Source organism: Ptychodera flava, chromosome 14 (genome assembly GCF_041260155.1).
Source record: "Ptychodera flava strain L36383 chromosome 14, AS_Pfla_20210202, whole genome shotgun sequence".
Taxonomy (NCBI): Eukaryota; Metazoa; Hemichordata; class Enteropneusta; family Ptychoderidae; genus Ptychodera; species Ptychodera flava.
In genome coordinates, this window is record NC_091941.1 from 16,937,514 (window position 1) to 16,956,845 (window position 19,332).

The following is a 19,332-nucleotide window of genomic DNA, read 5'->3' on the forward strand; positions in this document are numbered from 1 at the left end:
TAATTTCATAATAATATCAAGATAATGTCGTAATCATGACCAAATAATCGCACAATAAAGACCAAATAATGACAGAATAATGACCAAATCACCAAATAATGGAATAATAATGATGAGATAAGTTTCAAATCAAGACATGAAAACTAAATAATAGCAAAACAACCGAATAAACAAAATAATTTCATAATAATATCAAGATAATGTCGTAATCATGACCAAATAATCGCACAATAAAGACCAAATAATGACAGAATAATGACCAAATCACCAAATAATGGAATAATAATGATGAGATAAGTTTCAAATCAAGACATAAAAACTAAATAATAGCAAAACAACCGAATAACAAAATAATTTCATAATAATATCAAGATAATGTCGTAATCATGACCAAATAATCGTACAATAAAGACCAAATAATGACAGAAAAATGACCAAATCACCAAATAATGGCATAATAATGATGAGATAAGTTTCAAATCAAGACATGAATACTAAATAATAGCAAAACAACCGAATAAACAAAATAATTTCATAATAATATCAAGATAATGTCGTAATCATGACCAAATAATCGCATAATAAAGACCAAATAATGACATAAAAATGACCAAATCACCAAATAATGCCATAATAATGATGAAATAAGTTCTTTACCAAATAAGTTCATAATCATGTCAAAATAATATCCAAATAATGATCAAATAATGGCCAAATACTGACATAATTATCACCGAATCACCAAAAAACATGGAATAATAATGAATAGATAAGTTTAAATAAAGATTTCAAGATAATTTTGGCGGTGTTCTCACCCCATACTCACCCACACTAAAAGGTTTGATATTGAGTCGGTTCAGACGTTCACAACGTCTGAATGGAAAGTTTGAAAATCGACTGCACTCAAGCTGCGTGCTGCCATGCGGCCCCATGCCGTCTTCCAGCTTCTTTTTACGTCACCAGACATGTGACATATACATCATAGCCCGCCAATCATTGGCGCTTAGCCGCTCAAACTTTTGAGGCTAGTGTTCCGCTCGCTGGCTATTGCACAAGACCAGCAAACAGTTCTTGAATTCACCATCTCCATCCAAACATATGAAGATCTATAGAGTCTATATCTCCAGCAATATAACATCGCGTATCTTCCGAATAATCATTTTATTATTGTGTAAGTGTACTGAGTGCACAAGACACATTCACTCAATCATACGTGTAGAAGCCGTCTGACAACATATGAAAGTTACTCTTTCTCTATTAAATAAAAAAATGAGTGAAATCACACATGTGATACCTTACAAAGGAAATGTTTCAACTTTCTGAAACAGAATGATAAAAATGGTTATTTAATCTTTAGCAAGTCTTAATTCTGCAATTTTTGTGTTTAATATGTGTCATAGACATCGGTGTACATTGTGACCGTGCATGGATACACTTGTCAAGAAAACATAAACTAGCTCCCCTAACCGCCGCAATACACGTAAGCAAAGTTCCATGGAACTTTAAGGTAGACTGGCCTTGGAGATAGATATTTTGCCTCTCATATTTTAACGACCTTTTTCTAATATACTGCTTGTGTGGGCTCATTTGAAGCTCATGGAGTGAATGAAATGTTTACCAACAATCTGATTTTTGCACAAATTTCCACATATATGTAATAGGAATGGTGGCCAGTCAGAATTTCAAAAGTAGTAGGTAATTTGTTTCCATAGAAAAAACTTTTCACGGTGATCCCCGATTTTTATGCTTGATTTTAAAAGAGAATGGTTGAATGTGTCCTTTTGTATAAGTCTTTCAATTTCCAGGTGCAGGCTACCTTAATCTTATTACCTTGTTTCATGGTGTTAAACCACAATTTTAACCATAGGCTTCCTATTGCCTGTAGAATTTCACTGACTGCATATGCATTAACCCAGACGACCCTACCAATACATTCGCACAAGATGGACTGTGTCCCATTCCTCTTTGCAAGTATTTCATCGCTTTTCTCGTGATCCTCTTGGTCTTCTCTGCCGCCAACAATGGATTGACCCTGCCTGTTACCATGGTAACAATCAGGTAGGTGCTCTCTTCAACAACACCGAGAGTGCACATCGGCAAATTTTAATGCTCTTGTTGAATAATATGTAGTGCAAATATAGTCTGTTGATATTATAGATCATGCATCGGTAATCTTTAATTTCCCTAGGTGTGTTGAGAAGGGGCAGAAGTCGTTTGCATTGGCGGTGAAACAAGTGATAGCCTCATTATGTAAGTCACACCCTCGCTGATCAGTATTTTTTTTAATAATCTTCATAGTTTAGCCAACGTCGATGAAAATAATATTTAGAATATTGAATGATTCCAAACTTCCGCTGTACAGATTTCGCGCTGAAAACTGCTGTGGCAAAAATACTAACATCATTTAAATACGAATGGCGAAATAGCTGGTGTGATTTATCGAAGGAATTGCAGATTCTTCATTTGAAATATATATAATTGTCAATTTAATGTTGCTGATTGGAGGTACAAGTACGATATGTTGTTTCTACGATCCAAAATATTTTTTTTAATCAGTATTTTGGCTATTTTATGAACAATGTAGCTTCTTTTTTAGATAACATATTCACATTTGGCATAAAATGACCCGGATAAGCATTGAGTCATGTGACAAGATCTGAAACATTGGCACAAATTCGACTTTTTATTATCGATGATCGTTCACAAGTACAATCATGTAACTGCTTTTCTGATCATGCTTCTACCATGCAGCCAATGCCAAGGCGGATATGACTGACTCAAAATTACAAATGCAACTAAAAGTATTAGGAAAACATAAAACAGTGCCTTCTTTTCGCTCTGACAATGTTTATTCTGTTACTTGGTAGACACTGTTCAGTTACCTTCATCTGTTTGTGTGTTTCCTTTCTGATATGTCGCCTAAAATGTGTATCCAAAATAGAGAAGAGTCGTTTTTAAACTGAAATAATTAGCTTATCAATTCGAGTTAAAGACACGTTGTTTCGAATGAACAGGTGTGAGTGGTGCCTTTGGAGCCTGGTCAAAGATTATTTTAGAGCAGGCAAAATCTTAATGTTTTGGATGGCAGATGTGTATTCATTTTTTCAAATATATTCCAGTCCGAATTCCAGGTAACATCCTTAGTGGGACACTCATAGACTACACCTGTGTTCTGTGGCGCGAAGATTGCGGTGACAAAGGAGCATGCGCACAATATGACAACCGATTGTACCGTGTGGCTATGATGTCACTCAGCGCCGCCATGAGTACAGTCTCGCTGTTCATGTTCTTCATTGTGTTGTACCTGGTCGTTAGAAGACACCGGCAGCAAGGTCAGGTTGACGTCCATAGCAAACAAGACGAGTCGACCCGAGAAGATATTCAGCTACAAAAAGTCGTGGTCAGTGCACTTAATTAAGCTTCGTTTGTTTTGTGGCATTTCATGACCCCGGAAAATTTTGAACTTCTGCATTTTAACATGAATCTTCCAAAGACAAAACCTCTCGTAATATGCCCGCCAGATTTATTGCTTAACGTATGTGCTAGGTGCTGCAGCAACGTCCAATAATTTTCTGGTCCACGTTGTATAGAACATTCACTCATTGAACATTTTTCTCACTCGATCGACATGTCACATTCTTCTCTTTTCACAGGCACGTAGCTATGACAACCAAAGTTTCCGGCCAGCAGAGTGATCCTTTCTGGCGAGTACATTAAAGATCAACGCGTTCGTTGCTTTTTTTCCCCACGGAATTTAATCTTTCAATTCTTTGTAAATAGGCCTACAACACTTGACTTAGATTATACAAAAATGATGCAATACAGTGTGACGGTACATATTGATGAGATGATCAGCAGTAGATGATGGTTCCCTTTGATACGATTGAGCACACACTCTATCAGCGGAAGGCTTATCAATAGATAGATCGATTGATCTCATATTTGAAATTCATTTTCGCGTCAAGGCTGTAAAATTGTCTAAATTGGTTTACGCACTGCAAATCCATTACCGCTTTGGTGAACAGATATGTTTACTTTTACAAAAATGTGATCAGGAATAAATTACAAAGCCGTCTTCTTGTTCCAGAATATTGTCGTCAAATTTACGTATAACGCTTTCGAATTTTTCGAATAAAGATAGAAGATTTTGCGATCATTTTATAGTTTGTATGCCTGTATGGGATCAATAATCAAGTATGCCTGTCGTCATCATCATATACAAGTATTCGAATACTTCAACTTAACAAGCATATGCTCAAAATCTATATTTAAACACATCCTAAGGCTGAATGATGACAGCGCCCTCAATGATCAGCGAGTATGACGAGTTGGGGAACTCGAACAACGTAAGGAATACTCGCAATTTCGAGTGCTGATCTGAAAAAAAAAATTATAAATTGGTATTGTAATCATATTTTTCCTTTTAAATTTGAAACATATAACTAAGTGATAAAATAATTTCACCGTAGTTGGCTTGACTAATATTGTTGTCAACAAATCACAGCTGTATACGGCATAAATGTTGACATTTATGAAACGTGACATCGAGCCTAGCTTTTATCTTTAGCGAAAACTGAAAGCTTTCTACTTTCCTCGCCAAACAGAAATTAAAGTGTCACTTAAGTGTCTTAGTGTTCTCGAAAACTGGCTAACATTGGAGTTACCGCCTTTCTGAAAATGGTAATACGGAAATGTTGAGAGTCTAACATCGAAATGAATGAAGAAAGGCAGCAGCACATCAATTTTCATTGCTGCGGAGGAGATGAAAGAAAAACAATTAGAATATATTCAGCATGCTAAACCGTAGAGTGTTCCCTGTGAAGTATAAATTAAATTAATTTCAAGGAATTCTTTTCAAGATGTCAATATCAGTCGTGTCAGTATCGGTGGCTAAGCAACCATCTGCTGTACGACACGTCACAGGGCTGTATGTAATCAGTCACTTGGCTTTCCATACGTTGCTGACGTATGTTCGCAGTGTGTAAACATCTACTCTGTATTATCCAGGTTTTCTTCATGCTAAGATGCTAAGGCCGTGTCGGGGAGGAAAATTTTATGGTTATATCCTGAAAATGTCAGAGAAAGTTCAATAGATGTATCCCAGTTTCATTTATTTATTGCTATGCTCTGTGTCAGCTGGCGCTACGTACATGCATACAATTCAACTCGAAAACACTGCTACGGTACGTTTTGCTTACAAAAGGTCGTGGCTCCATAAATATAGTTGTGACTCATTGTCTGTTTTTATGATTTTTTTTCACCATTTTGTTTTTAATGTCACCCACAGTTTCTTGTTCTACTCCCCGAGCAATTTTGGCTTGAGTCAGTAGTGTGAAATTTGTTGCTGCCTTTTGCCCTGTCAAGCTTGTTATTTAAACATGTCCTGGGTGATAATTCAACAAAGTTCAACATTTTCTGGAAACGTCTCACTCTCTGCGTTCACCAGACTGAAAGATTTTGTCGTGTGTGGGCGCTCTTCTCTCCCCGACCCTAATCCGAACGGAGTACCCATGATGATGTGCAAGCTGAAGATTTTTCAGTCTATGCGTTTTCTCCATGTGAAATTTGCGAAAGATTGAAGACTGCTTTCTTCTCCAATTTTTTCCCTTCATTTCCTGAAGATATCATCTTGGTCATTGTACAAATATACAAAGCTTTCAACCGCTCTCAAAACAGTTCGACGGATTGTCGACCGTCACTCGGCAATCCGTCGTTTGGACGTTCGCGAATTCGTGCAATCGCAAATACATCTGTGGCAAGGACTGTTTGATTATAAAAGCAAACTGGTCATTAGTAGAGAAACACCATGCACTTTCAGAAAATAAGTGTAGCCCATTTTGCCTTGGTCAATTCTGTTGTAGTAGCTCAACGCGACAAAAACTGCACATGTTCTGTCTGACAGCGAACCAATTCTTATGCCAAAAGAGTGGTTCTCGGCCAATCCCTATCATCCGAGTGCGGCACTCCGACAGCCTGTGACCAGGAGCAAGCCTGGAAGTCTGGTGGTACATTGTATGCAAGTGCCAAAATTATCGCCACTAAGATCGTACTGAAAAGACATTGTCGAATGGTAAACTCAATGGCTTTTGAAAATTCGAACAAAGTAAGATAAAATCTTTACTACAAGCTTAAGGTGAACTCGCTTATTAAAATAACTAGGTTTGAAAGATTACTCCTTTACATTCAAAAGCAAGTGGCAATTTTTTGGTACATTATTGTTATCGGACACAATCGGACACAATCTGATACGATTATCTTTACCATCTTATCTACGTGATTTAAGGCTCCTGGTGTTGAAAGGTCGTTCCAAAATCAACGAACGGGGTTACAGTGCAAGTAGGTCAAAACACTGTCCAATCACGGCTTCGGGCTAGAGTACACGTATCGTGCCGAAGACGAGAACTGCGTAATCTAGAAATTTTTAGTTCACGTGCAGATGCTATGCATGTGACTGTTACTGCTGTAATTGTTGAAGATAGAGACTTCAAAGTTCAGGAAAAAAGCAAATATTGCCTAGGAATGGTCCCTGACAATCTGAGTTGCATGCCTTCATATTGAAAAATATTTTGGAATAGGGACAACTTTCTCATCGAAATTGACATTACCGACGAACCATTTCATTCTTTGCACTCTGCCACAAATATAGCATACCTATGTTTTCTTGTAAAAAAACTGTTGAACTTTATATTAAGGGGCGTTCCACTGGTTCATAAGGTCACTAAATGAAACTGACATTGTTATTTTGAGTAGTACTTGATCAACTATATAAACAGTGCAATAACACACACAAAAAGAAGTTCATAGTGTGAAAGGTCAGCCTGTAGTTTTACGTCCTGCAAAGCAGCGGTGACACGTGACAAAGTATGAAAGACAACTATTGACATATTTTCAAAATCCTATCCAGCTGTGAATACAAACACTTCAAGGCAGAAGTGTTTTATTAACCAATGTCTCGTATTTTTATCCGTTTGCTCGCACTTTAGCAATTTTTGCATAACTTGTAAGTTTTTTGATCATTTTTAAAGTTGACTTTTCTTAGTGTGTAGGGTAAATATGTACATTACCAGAGTGTATTGGCTCAGGTTAACCAACTCACAGTCTTCGTAGTATTGACTCAACTGGGCGTCTCTGAAAAAAATACTGTTAAGCATAACGGTCGGCATGCGCAAAGTTGCATTACTGACAGGGTCTCTTGAAGGGCGCGTCCCAACAGAGGGGTGTAAATAAAACCAAACTAATCATGGGTATTGAGAAAACACCATCATTAACCGGGGGATCTGAACGCATACGTGTGCAACTGCGTGTACAAGGCCGAACAGCAAGACAGATGACAATCATGGTCATCAAAGGGATCAGAATCAATCAACACCAACCCTTGGTACATCTTGTGGATGACTGATTCTAATAATCTTGACAGTGCTTGAACAAGGGCAAAATTACTACATGCTCAGGGAAATTCATGAAATTGTTTTCATTACATGTTAGGGGAGTCATCTGCATCATGGCGCCGTAACAGAAAAGGCGAGCGAAATTATTAACCTTTTAATTCAGAGTACAAGAAAACATACAAACCATATGTTAAAACAAACGTACCCGTTCTGCGGCTGTACGTTGTCCCGTAAACTCTCTGGAGGTGACGTGTACTGTGTGAACTTGTTTATTTTAGTTTGAGTCCATGTTTTGGCCTGTTTACCTGTGTCCAAACGCCTTTAACATATCTCTCTGACAACTCTGTATTTTAATTTTAGAGATTTTGTATTGTAATAATCAAGGAGACGGTCTAGCACTATTCCTCCAAAGATACAGCTGTTGCAGTTTACTTCGCCATCTCTATGGGAATCTCTTGAAAGTCACACTTTGTTGTACAAGAACATTCGTGGATAAAATTTCTCTGATATAATTTAAGCTATATTCGACGCGATTTCAAAGCATCGTTATTAGTAACCGCCACTCCGAGGAACAATTTAGTAACTTTCGTCTGGCCTTAAGGAGGTTGCTACCATTCAAATAATTTTCGGATATTCATAAAAGGGTTTTTATTTTGTCTAGGTACCCTCTTTGAAAAAAACACGAAAAAATGTAGGGTCCCAATGCAAACATTTTCGAGAAACGGTGCTAAAATCACCAAAAATTCATGAAAATTGACATTTTTTTCAGAATCACACAAATTTTTAAAATTTCATTGAACAGCTGATGAAGAAACAATCTTATAACAATACCATGATAACTAGGTCACATATGTTCACAGAAAACTTGTATGGGTAACGCCATGCATACACTGAAAATTTGTCTAAAATCAACCTTTTATCACCATAATCAATTCAAAACAGATGGTTATTGCAGTTCAAATATGACATTTAATATCCAAATCATTATAAAAACTTGTGATTAGTTACAAAATAGGACGTTCTTTCACTTGCATTGATAAAAATGGGGGTCCCCACACTCGTTTTCCTGTAAATCACAAAATATTATGAAAAAATGGTATTTTGAGAGACCATTTTTTCTAAAGAGGTTCTGACCTCCTAGGCTACTTATTTTAAGTCTGATTTAGATGACAAGGAACTGCTGACATAAGTTTCCCTACTTTACTATTCTTTCAATGGATCAGTATAACTTCATGAATTTTACTCTAGCTAATATTTTGCAATTCCAAAATTTTGCTGTGTTAAAATCTGCATATTTTTCAATTCCAATAAGCTGTAAGGTGTATTGTACCATAACACCCAAAGTAATTATTGTCCCGGATGTACACTACCATTCATACGTCTCTAAAAAATTTACGTGTTGTGTACACCTAGTTAAAGCGCCGCAACAGGTTTGAAATTTGCATATATTTTTATTACCAGACCATCGAAGAAATCCGGTTTTTAAAGACCATCTGACCAGATCTCGACCTCCTTCAGAGATCGACGTGCTCTCACACAAGTTGAACCTACATTATGTTTTGAGAATGACGTTGCACTACAATACTGGGTGGTAAAATCATACCAGAGAAGGGACTCATCAATTAATTACCGCGGGTCCGCCACAACTGCTACGCTCCAATCAAATTCATGAATAAACAAAAAGCTAACGATTGAGTTTCTTCTTTAACTTTTCATTGCCAAAGCAAATAATCCAAATCATTAAAATGGGTAACAAAATTTTGCTATTTATTTAGAAGAAAAAAATTCATTCTCTTTTGCTTCTTCTTGACATACTCTTTATTGAAATAATTAGTCATAACGCCAAGTCAACACACTGTACCGTCTGATTTGACAAATACGATCTTGTCCTGGAGTAAATACAGTTCTCAACAGTAACAGAAGGTATTGCACACATAGATTTGCATTGACAAGTTGAAAAAAACTGCAACGTAGACATGAATTTTGAAGCTATATCTTGTTCCAGGATTCATTCACTTTGACGTTAAGTATGCATAAGGTCAACATTAGGTTCAGAATTGTTAATTATGTACGATGGCGGTATGTTATGTGAGAAATCTAACAGGAACATAATTGTTCTGGTGTTTTGGCCATGGCCATTGAAATTAAAGTTACCTTAGCCCTGAATATGTCATTATTATGGGGAAGACACTTATGATGAGTTTGCACTTCAACTGTATGTAAAAGCCACTGCATAGATTGTACATGGGACAACACCCGGCAGGGTGAAACATCTTTGCACAAGAAATAAAACGATTTTAACTTGGGAAACTTTGAGTCTCTTCACTGTTTCTGTATTACGCTGTTAGTCATGCCCGTATTCTCTACCATGTACTCCTCCTCACCGTCTGCCCTTGGTTGATAGCTAGCGAGCGGACGTCGGGATACAGAAACAGTGTTGAGGCTCACATCATTTGAGATCAAAGGTTAAAAATATACCCTGCCTCCTGGGTTAATGTAACGGACAAAGTTAGAGATTCGTTTAGGCTTATACACTTACCAATAGCCAAAATTCGTGAAACTTTGTATGGCTTTCTTGTTTATGGTTTTGATCGCAATACAACGTTTTTAACAAAAGCGCAATATATATGGTGGTAAATGCTACTATTCACAGAAGTCAACATGTCGGACAAAGAACAAGCTAAGTGGAACAATGAATCTTTAAAGCAGTGTTGAAATCACATACATGACATATTGTACACTTTACAACGAACGCCAAACAAACGAATGACCCCGGCTGTACTTAACCCCTGCACGATACACGAGCCTTTTGGCCTAGTAAGCAAACATTATAAGTCATTCATTGAAATTTGATATAATTTCATCGGACAGTGTTGTTATTTAATGTTTTCATAGCGCCACTGTTTACTCAAAGTCTCTGGCTGGCTGAGGACAAGGAGATAACTTTTGATCTTTCTGGCAACGGTGCCCCACCTTACAACTACTTTTTTCGACAGCTATACTCATTTCTTACCTAAAGTCCATCTCAGGGCAAGACTGCATTTCGGTGCTCTACAACTGAATGAACCGCATTCAATCAAGGCCGGGCACCCATCATTTCTATTCCGTTCTGGTTTGACACTGCGATGGTTGTTGCGGACGGTGCGAATAATGAGAAACCTGAAGGTAGGAGTACGTTCGTGTGCTTATTTTAGAAGGTTTCCCGCCGGCTCGCCATCAAGCATATCTGTGACCTCCTAATTATATGATACTGCAAAAATACAGGTGTCTTTAACATTCCTGAGACATAATTTTGAGAAAGCAAAGACTCCGCCTTCTGGTAGTCTAAACCAGTGCAAATATCACAATAAAAATATTGCTTGCGAGAGTGAGAACATAATCCTGCAGAAAATAACATTTGCGAGCTAATTTCTAATTAAAATTGTCGATAATACCTTATTTAGCTAGTGATACTCTTGGTCTTTTCTAGCAATCATAATTTATATAAAAAAGAGGAAAAGATTACCTAAGTTATTCAAAAATAACAACAATTCTTGACGAAATTTCAGTAGTGTTTGTCCGACGTGCAATTATTAATAAGATTCTTACTTTGCGCAGAGGACTAGCAGCATTATTGGGAAAGTCTACAGTTGAATGTTAACATCGATTTGTACGGGAAGGGTACATCGGAGCGTACATCAAATCGGTGATGTCATAAATGCTTGAAAGACAACTATGTTCTACATGAACTGTTTAATTTCCTCGGTGCATAAAATCCTTTTAAAATCTCTCTTTTAGCAAATGAAATCATTATGGCTTTTTAGATGACTCAAACACACAGACATCTTGCATGTTTTCTACGTTAAATTTATTCAATATTTTTCATACTTTCAATATTTGGCACAAGCTAACATTTAATACTTTGCAAAGGTTATTTAAGGTCAGCGTCGAGTCTATCCAATAGGACCTGATAAACTTTGAAAACGTGCGTGCAATATTTATATATTTTGTCTTCCATGATTCTAGACACACAAAACCATGGGTAATTTGATCAATTTCCTTGTTTTGTAGTTAATAACGAAATGGAGACAACGTCATCGATATGACATGACATAATGCACAATCAAATATGTCGCAAGCAGTTGTCAATTATTGTAAAGGAAAACTTGCATTGCAAAAATATTAGTACCTACGCTAGTCGTAACATGCTTCATATATTTTCTGGTGCCTGGGTATCGCAAGATACTTGTAGTACAGAGTAAACAGTTTTTATTTCGCGGAATTCGGTCGCATTGTCTGTGCGACCCATTCGTGACCCTTCCCCTGTATTTTGTCTGGGGACCCGCAGTGCGTCGAAATATATGATCTCGTGCAATTTGATCTGGAATATCGTGTCCAATGTAGGAATTTAGAAATTGACGATTACATACATTCTCCCAAGATCACTTCAGAGCACTTTTCATTTGATGTTTTGATGAAAATTTCACATTAAACTTTTTTGCACTTGCTTATCGAAAAACTGAAAATATCTGTTATAATATTGGACTAGGTCTACGGTCACAATTTCAATAACACATGCAAACTCATACACGGATGTGCCTGGATACTTTGTCATATGGTGAGTCATCAAAAGGGACTCATTTTACAGGATTACAACTGAAAACGTCTTGAAAATGTCTTCAAACTGTAGATACGCCTTCACTCATTATCATGGTACACTTGCTATTAGATGAAAGTCTACTCGGAAAAGCGTCATGTTCGCTCTCGCCTCTACTGCTCAATCAACGTTACTCATGTGCTGTAGACCTCAGTCAGAGAACCAAACTTGAGTCCCACTGAATGCGGGTATATGATATTATGTAATTTGTTCTGACAAAGAATAATATGCAATCGCATGCAATCTCCCCAGGTCACTTCAGATCAAACTAAGTTTGAAAACGTATGGCCAGCGAGAACTAAACATCCGCACACTTGCACTGTGTTATACCAAAACTTTTATTGTGAAAAGTAACAGCCACATTGTGAGTGTTACGGATGGCTATCGAACATACAAACTCAGAATAACCAAAAGTGCACACAGTCGTAAATGTTAGGATTACTCTCTGCATGAATGTATATTGAAATTTCAGATATAACACTTTTACTCTGAAGCCGTCCCGGTCAATTGTTTTATGAGGGAGAAAATCTCCCAGGTAAAGCATTAATTCACACTCAAAATAGTTTCAATGGCGTCTCGATGGCATAGTTGAACTCGCGTTCGGCAACATTACAATAATTTGATATCTTTTATCGTTTAGAAATAATAACATTACATTTCTTCAGAGGAGAAGGAGGCAGAAACAACAACTGCAGTAACTGACAAGGAAAGCGAAGTGGCAAGTGATGGACATGCCAAATTCTGGATGTTTAACGATATACGTGTCTTCTCGGCGTTGGTCTTCATCATCACTGTGGTGTATGGTAGTGTGCTTTCCTTCATGACGGGAATTCTCTACACGCTTGAAAAAAGATATGGGTGAGTTAAAACTTTGTCAAAATAGAGATAGCTTCAAGTTGATAAAAATGCGACAGTCATGGCGTAGCGGCCGATATAGCCCTGATGACTAACAAGAGATATTCACAGAGTAGATCTCATTCTTCATCATAAAACGTACGGACTCACGATCCTTACGTTTCGTTCTCGTATAATAGAGAAGTTAAGATTTCATACAGGAACGGAACGGGAATGGATACGCCATTACTTTCTGTGCGCCCTTATAACGTACTGATGATGTCACACGTTCTTTTGTCGTGTGGCAGTCGTTTTCTACGAGAAACGGCCACTTTTCACGTACACCTTTTTCCGAGAGCGATTTTCATGCTCGCTTCGCCATAGACTTGATGTTCAAAACTGACATTCGTTTCGTTTTGTATTGTTGCTCTTGGTTTTATAGATCGCCGTCTGATTTTGAGATATTTACCACAAAAAAAGTTCGCGGGTTGCACACTGTCATCCCAGATTTTTCGGCTCTCCGTTCTCAAATATCAAAGCGCACAAGGATGTGGTTTTTGGCCCCGCGTTCTATGTAAGGTCAAGAACACGGAGGTGAACAGATTTGATGCTAAAAATTCATCTTTTTCACGAAAAATGCTATTTCTACTGTATTCCCGCGAGATCTCGCAATTTCACGCAGCGCTTTTAATCTTCTGCACCTCTAGCCAAATTCTATCGATGGGACAAATTATCCAACTAAACGGTATTTTCTTGGACAGAACTTTAATGTGCTTTATCTTGAGAGTCAAAGAAGTAACATCGTTTGCTTATCTTAATAGGCTTAAAACATTTTCTGTCAGAATTTACAACCTTTTGTAAATGATGTGTATGGCTTTTGGCTGTAATTCTTTGACTCATTAATGTAACTCTGTGATTAGTTGATTTTATAATAAAAGAGAGAGAAAAAATCTTTCAGGTAATAATGATTCCGAATCTTCTGTCCCCGCGGGACGATCGTGTGTGGTGCCGGTGCTGATTGAATACCCGATGTACGTGTCCCCCGGCACTCACCCCTATTTTGCACTCGAAGGAAATTCGGTGAGATGAAAATTACAAATTGTCGTCAGTTTCGTCGTCAGTACCCCTAGCCATTTTAATCTACTCCAATACTAATTAGTATGCTAGCCATGACGTGCGAAATGCTTGTGAATCAGTGTAAATGCAGTCAAAAGTGACTACGCTATTTCAGTGGGGTGGGTCACCCCCGAAGTCGTTTGATCTTGCCAAAAGTTTGGGTTCGTTTGATGATATTTGTTTTGTACTTAATGACAATGCTTTTTCTGCAGTTTTTGCTTTTCAAAACGTTTCAAAGGTAATTAAATAAATACATATAGATGACCTTTCGGTGAAATTTGGCTGGGGAAACAGCCTATTTTAGTCTTTATTGAAACAAGGTGATATTCAAGTTTCTCTGTGGTGTAAGTTCGACAAGCAATTTTTCTCTTTATAGAATGATTTGTACATCTGTGGGTTCATATACCCCCTGCGAATCCAAGTGTTCACATAAAAGGAGAATATTTTGATGTATTGGAAAGAGAGATATGTAAATATTCTACAAAGAGTGATGTTTTAATCATGGGAGATTTTAATAGTAGAGTTGGATTTTCACACGTCCATATTTCACACCTCCATATTTCAGATGATCAGACTAAGCTAAACTTGCTTCAAGTCTATTGGCATATAAAAATCAAACCAGAGCAAATTCAAGGAATAAATTTCAGCAGACTGTCGCATTAGTTGCGGGCAATAACGTAGATTGTCAGGTGAACGCGATGGCACACGGATATGTGAACCTTTCTTGGCAAGCCAGTTACTGCTGTAGAAACAAAGCAAAGTGATAGGGCCAGTCAAGTCGAATCTGTGGAGAACGTTACGCGTACGGAACGCGTAGCCACTCTACGTTACGTTCTTGCGACGGATGCAATCTTAACCTCTCCAAAAGCCTCAACATCATTTTTGGCCTCACATTTGAACCCATTGGTTATTTTAGGGCTGCTGAGTTAGCTACATACATGATTTCAGTTATCTTACCCGATCGTTGGTCGTAACGGTCAAGTACATATGATTGCGTCAAATGCCAAATAGTAAGAAGGTTCGAGAGACTTTTAATACATGTAAGGTGTTTTTTTCTAGAAAACAACTATGCCATGATTTGGGAATAACAGCTAATAGTAATGTCGATATTGTTTACTATGACTATAAACCTCATTCCATGGGGTTCCTTTTTCAGTCTTACCGCCGAACAATTGGGTATCCTGCAAAGTGTGAACAGTATAACACTGATGTGCACCATGCCCTTCGTCGCACACTTCTTCGGTAAACCAACCGACCATCGTCCACGTTGGCTTGGTGTAGGAGTAATCGTCTTGGGCATCGCCTACTTGGTGAGCGTTCTGCCGCAGTTTGTATTTCCCCCATATGAGTATGACAAGGTAGGCAACTATTCCTCAGGAGGACCTACCGCTGGTTCCGGTCTGTGTGGAACCAGTCCTACGACCGGAGGAGGAGACGACGGGTGTGACGAGGCGAAGCAAGATACCTCTGCGGAGAGTCAGAAAGCGTACACCTTCTTCGTTGTTGGTAATGCGTTGTCCGGAATCGGGTATGGATTCTTGGGTTCACTTAGTTTGTCCTACATCGACGATTTTGCTGGTCGGAAAGCCGCGCTCTTACTAGGTGAGAATAGAATCAACAAAGCCATAACCATACCACTTCAAAATAGTCCATTCGCATTTTTTCGGAACCAAATATTCATTCATCCACCTCTCCAATCCTAAACATGATTCATGTCACGAACGTCTGGTGTGTTTTATGGAAAGCCGTAGCTGTCTTAAGTGTAGGAAAGTGATTATTTAATGTGCATTTGTCATATAGTGATGCCCATTTGTTATATAGTGATGCACATTTGTTATATGGTGATGCTCACTTGTTATATGGTGATGCACATCTTTTATATGGTGATGCACATTCGTTGTATGGTGATGAGCATTCGTTATATGGTGATGTGCACTTGTTATATGGTGATGCGCATTTGTTATATGGTGATGCCCATTTGTTGTAGAGTGATGCACTTATGTTACATAGTGATGCACATTTGCTATATGATGATGCTTTTTTATATGGTGATGCATATTCGTTATATGGTGATGAGCGTTCGTTATATGGTGATGTGCACTTGTTATATAGTGATGTACACGTATACTGAACAGCCAGGTTATTTCACTTCATTGGCCGACGTGCTCGTTGTAGATTAAACGGTTTAAGCGTTAATTTTTCACCGGCCCTTTTGACATCCGTGTATTTAGGCAAAAATGGTTTGGCCGAAAAAGACACATGCAGTTTTTGCGGCAAAAGGCTTAGGCGACTCATTGGTGTACGAACTCCACACTAATTCGTCAATGTTCTTGTGCAAAATTTCGAAGACCTAAATATCGACAGATATGCTGCAGCATGTACTTTTGTGGTTTATTGCTGACGGTATTGAGTTTTGTCCCGATCTATGCTGCAGATAAAAAATAAATATTACTGTGCAGTGTCAGTGTTTGTCTTGTACGGATTTTCCGAATGGAAAGACAACAGTCACTATGGCAACAGGGCGGGCGTAATCTGTTAGACTCTGGTTGAGAGGGGAGACAAAGACATTCAGTCATGCTAGGAGCTTTTCTATAATTTGTTCATGTTCTTGGAATGGCATGACTTGTTTTAAATAGTATGAGAGGGGAGGTGACTAATTACGTAAAAAGGGGTTATCATTGAACTGGTGTCCACTTAATACGACAGTAATCGATCAATGTCGTTCACAGTTCAAAGTCTACCCAGTTGCAGTCGTTCAAATTCTTGGGTAATTGTCGCTGATCAGGCGGGAATCCGACACACAATAACAAATGCCTATCACCGTACAACAAATGCCCATCACTGTATAAAAAATGCCTATCACCATATAACAAATGCACATCACTATATAACAAATGCCCATCACCATATAACAAATGCACATCACTATATAACAAATGCACATCACTATATAACAAATGCACATCACCTATATAACAAATGCACATCACTGTATAACAAATGCCCATCACCATATAACAAATGCCCGTCACTGTATAACAAATGCCTATCACCATATAACAAATGCACATCACTATATAACAAATGCCCATCACTGTATAACAAATACCCATCAGCATACAACAAATACCCATTTCTGTATAACAAATGCCCGTCACTGTATAACAAATGCCCATCACTATATTACAAATGCCCATCACCATTTAACAAATGCACATCACCATATAACAAATGCACATCACTGTATAACAAGTGCACATCACTGTATAACAAGTGCACATCACCATATAACGAATGCTCATTACCATATAACGAATGTGCATCACCATATAACAAGTGAGCATCACTATATAACAAATGGGCATGTCCATATAACAAGAGCACACCACTATATAACGAATGGTCATTACCATATAACGAATGTGCATCACCATATAAAAGATGTGTATCACCATATAACAAGTGAGCATCTCTATATAACAAATGGGCATCACTATTTAACGAATGTGCAGCCCTATATAACAAATGCACATTAAATAATCATTTTACTTCACTTAAGAAAGCTACGGCTTTCCATAGTGTTTGGTGGAAAACTAACTGAAAATGAAGCTCTCGGGCACCTTTAGAATATCCCAAGCTTTGCTTTTGGTCATTTTCTCCACAGAATTCGTGATTTATATTTTTGATGTTTTCTGGCTAAGATGCGCAGCGTCACGCTACCCTTGTATAGCACATGAAATAAGTGATGATGTGTTGCTAAAATCCTGTCAGTTGTCCTTTCCCCTTCTATTCATGCCATTGTAAAACATTTTGCACTGACTAGGTTTCGCTGACGCAGCATGGGGCCTCGGGTTGCCACTTGGCTTTGGCGTCCTCGGTCTAGCGTGTCTCTCCCAGTATGTGGACTTCAACCGTGTCGACATGGCCGAAATTGACATCGATGAGTCTGATCCACGATGGGTAGGGGCGTGGTGGCTTGTTGGACTAGTGGGCGGTCCCTTGATGATTCTGTTATCCGTGCCTCTTTTTTTCTTTCCAAAACGTCTGCCCATCGACGAGAACGACAGAGTAAAGGGAGCTGAGGAAAGTGAGAGTGAACAACCCGAGAAATCTAATAATTCGAAAGGAACATCGCTTCTACATAGCGTAAAAGGTATGTATGTATGTATGTCTGTATGTCTGTATGTCTGTATGTATGTATGTATGTATGTATGTAAGTATGTATCTATCTATCTATCTATCTATCTATCTATCTATGTATCTATGTATGTATGCATGCATGCATGCATGCATGCATGCATGCATGCATGCATGCATGTATGTATGTATGTATGTATGTATGTATGTATGTATGTATGTATGTATGTATGTATGTATGTATGTATGTATGTATGTATGTATGTATGTATGTATGTATGTATGTATGTATGTATGTATGTAGATAGCAGTGCAATGGTTTGTCGTATATTTTATTACATTTGCTTATGGTGATTTCTAAGAACCTTGGGAAAGTTTCCCTTCAGGAAATGGTGGACAGATTTCTGAATACCAGCCATAGACCACAATATGTCAGGTTTGCCCGGCACGAGACAAAAATGCCTATCAACGAGAACGAGAAATGCCTAGTGCCACAATCACTATATTGTGTTGATTCATTCGTATCGCGCCCACTACTTGTGCTCTCCCGGCAGAGCGCTCTACATTACGGTACTCATCAATATGAATATCTCCATTTTTCATCCATTTTTGTTCTTCTACCAACAGACTTTTTATTGATGACCTTGGCTTTGATACGGAATCCTGTATTTATGTTGTTATCTTTCGCCTTTCAGGGAGCTGTTCTTGTAATGTGTGTCTTTAAGTCGATATAATTACAGAACATTCATATAGGAATGAAAGAACTTTGATTGCGATTCATAAATGGTCAGAGAGTTTAGTATTTCGATGAGACATGGCTAACACGTTTATTCAGTTGTTCGTGGTCGGTTTAGCCGCTCTCCCGATTCATCATTAGGAAAGTTGGTGACTTTGAACGTCGTTTGGTGGCATTTGAAGTTGACGTATATTAACAGGCGATAAAATTACATGCGTTTTCTGTGCAATGATGTTCTTGCAATTGCTTGTAGCAGAAACCAAATGTTATATACATCACAATCACTATACTGTGTTGATTCATTCGTATCGCGCCCACTGCTTGTGCTCTCCCGGCAGAGCGCTCTACATTACGGTACTCATTAATATGAATATCTCCATTTTTAATCCATTTTTGTTCTTCTACCAACAGACTTTTTATTGATGACCTTGGCTTTGATACGGAATCCTGTATTTATGTTGTTATCTTTCGCCTTTCAGGGAGCT

At 38.1% G+C, this 19,332-nt stretch overlaps 2 protein-coding genes across 2 annotated transcripts in view; both read left to right on the forward strand.

Annotated features, from left to right (window-relative positions):
• LOC139150666 (solute carrier organic anion transporter family member 3A1-like) overlaps window positions 1-4,156 on the forward strand; it is a 45,495-nt gene extending 41,339 nt beyond the window's left edge. The window contains exons 8-11 of the mRNA XM_070723095.1: window positions 1,886-2,058; window positions 2,189-2,250; window positions 3,120-3,400; window positions 3,654-4,156. Of these exons, the coding sequence (XP_070579196.1) occupies window positions 1,886-2,058; window positions 2,189-2,250; window positions 3,120-3,400; window positions 3,654-3,695 (558 nt within the window). The 3' untranslated portion in view covers window positions 3,696-4,156. The remainder of the gene's footprint in view (window positions 1-1,885; window positions 2,059-2,188; window positions 2,251-3,119; window positions 3,401-3,653) is intronic.
• A 6,357-nt stretch (window positions 4,157-10,513) lies between these two features.
• On the forward strand, window positions 10,514-19,159 carry LOC139150608 (solute carrier organic anion transporter family member 2A1-like). Its single transcript, XM_070723043.1, has 5 exons — window positions 10,514-10,553; window positions 12,690-12,882; window positions 15,131-15,576; window positions 17,798-18,127; window positions 18,739-19,159. Exons 1-5 carry the CDS (start codon window positions 10,514-10,516, stop codon window positions 18,843-18,845), a joined length of 1,116 nt encoding a protein of 371 aa, XP_070579144.1. The 3' UTR covers window positions 18,846-19,159.
• Window positions 19,160-19,332: the final 173 nt, after the last annotated feature.

Coding starts and splice junctions, on each gene's coding strand:
- LOC139150608 (XM_070723043.1), top strand. CDS start 10,514: ATGGTTGTTGCGGACGGTGCGAATAATGAGAAACCTGAAG. Junction 15,577..17,797: donor GAAAGCCGCGCTCTTACTAG/GTGAGAATAGAA, acceptor TGCACTGACTAG/GTTTCGCTGACGCAGCATGG. Junction 18,128..18,738: donor GCTTCTACATAGCGTAAAAG/GTATGTATGTAT, acceptor TTCTACCAACAG/ACTTTTTATTGATGACCTTG.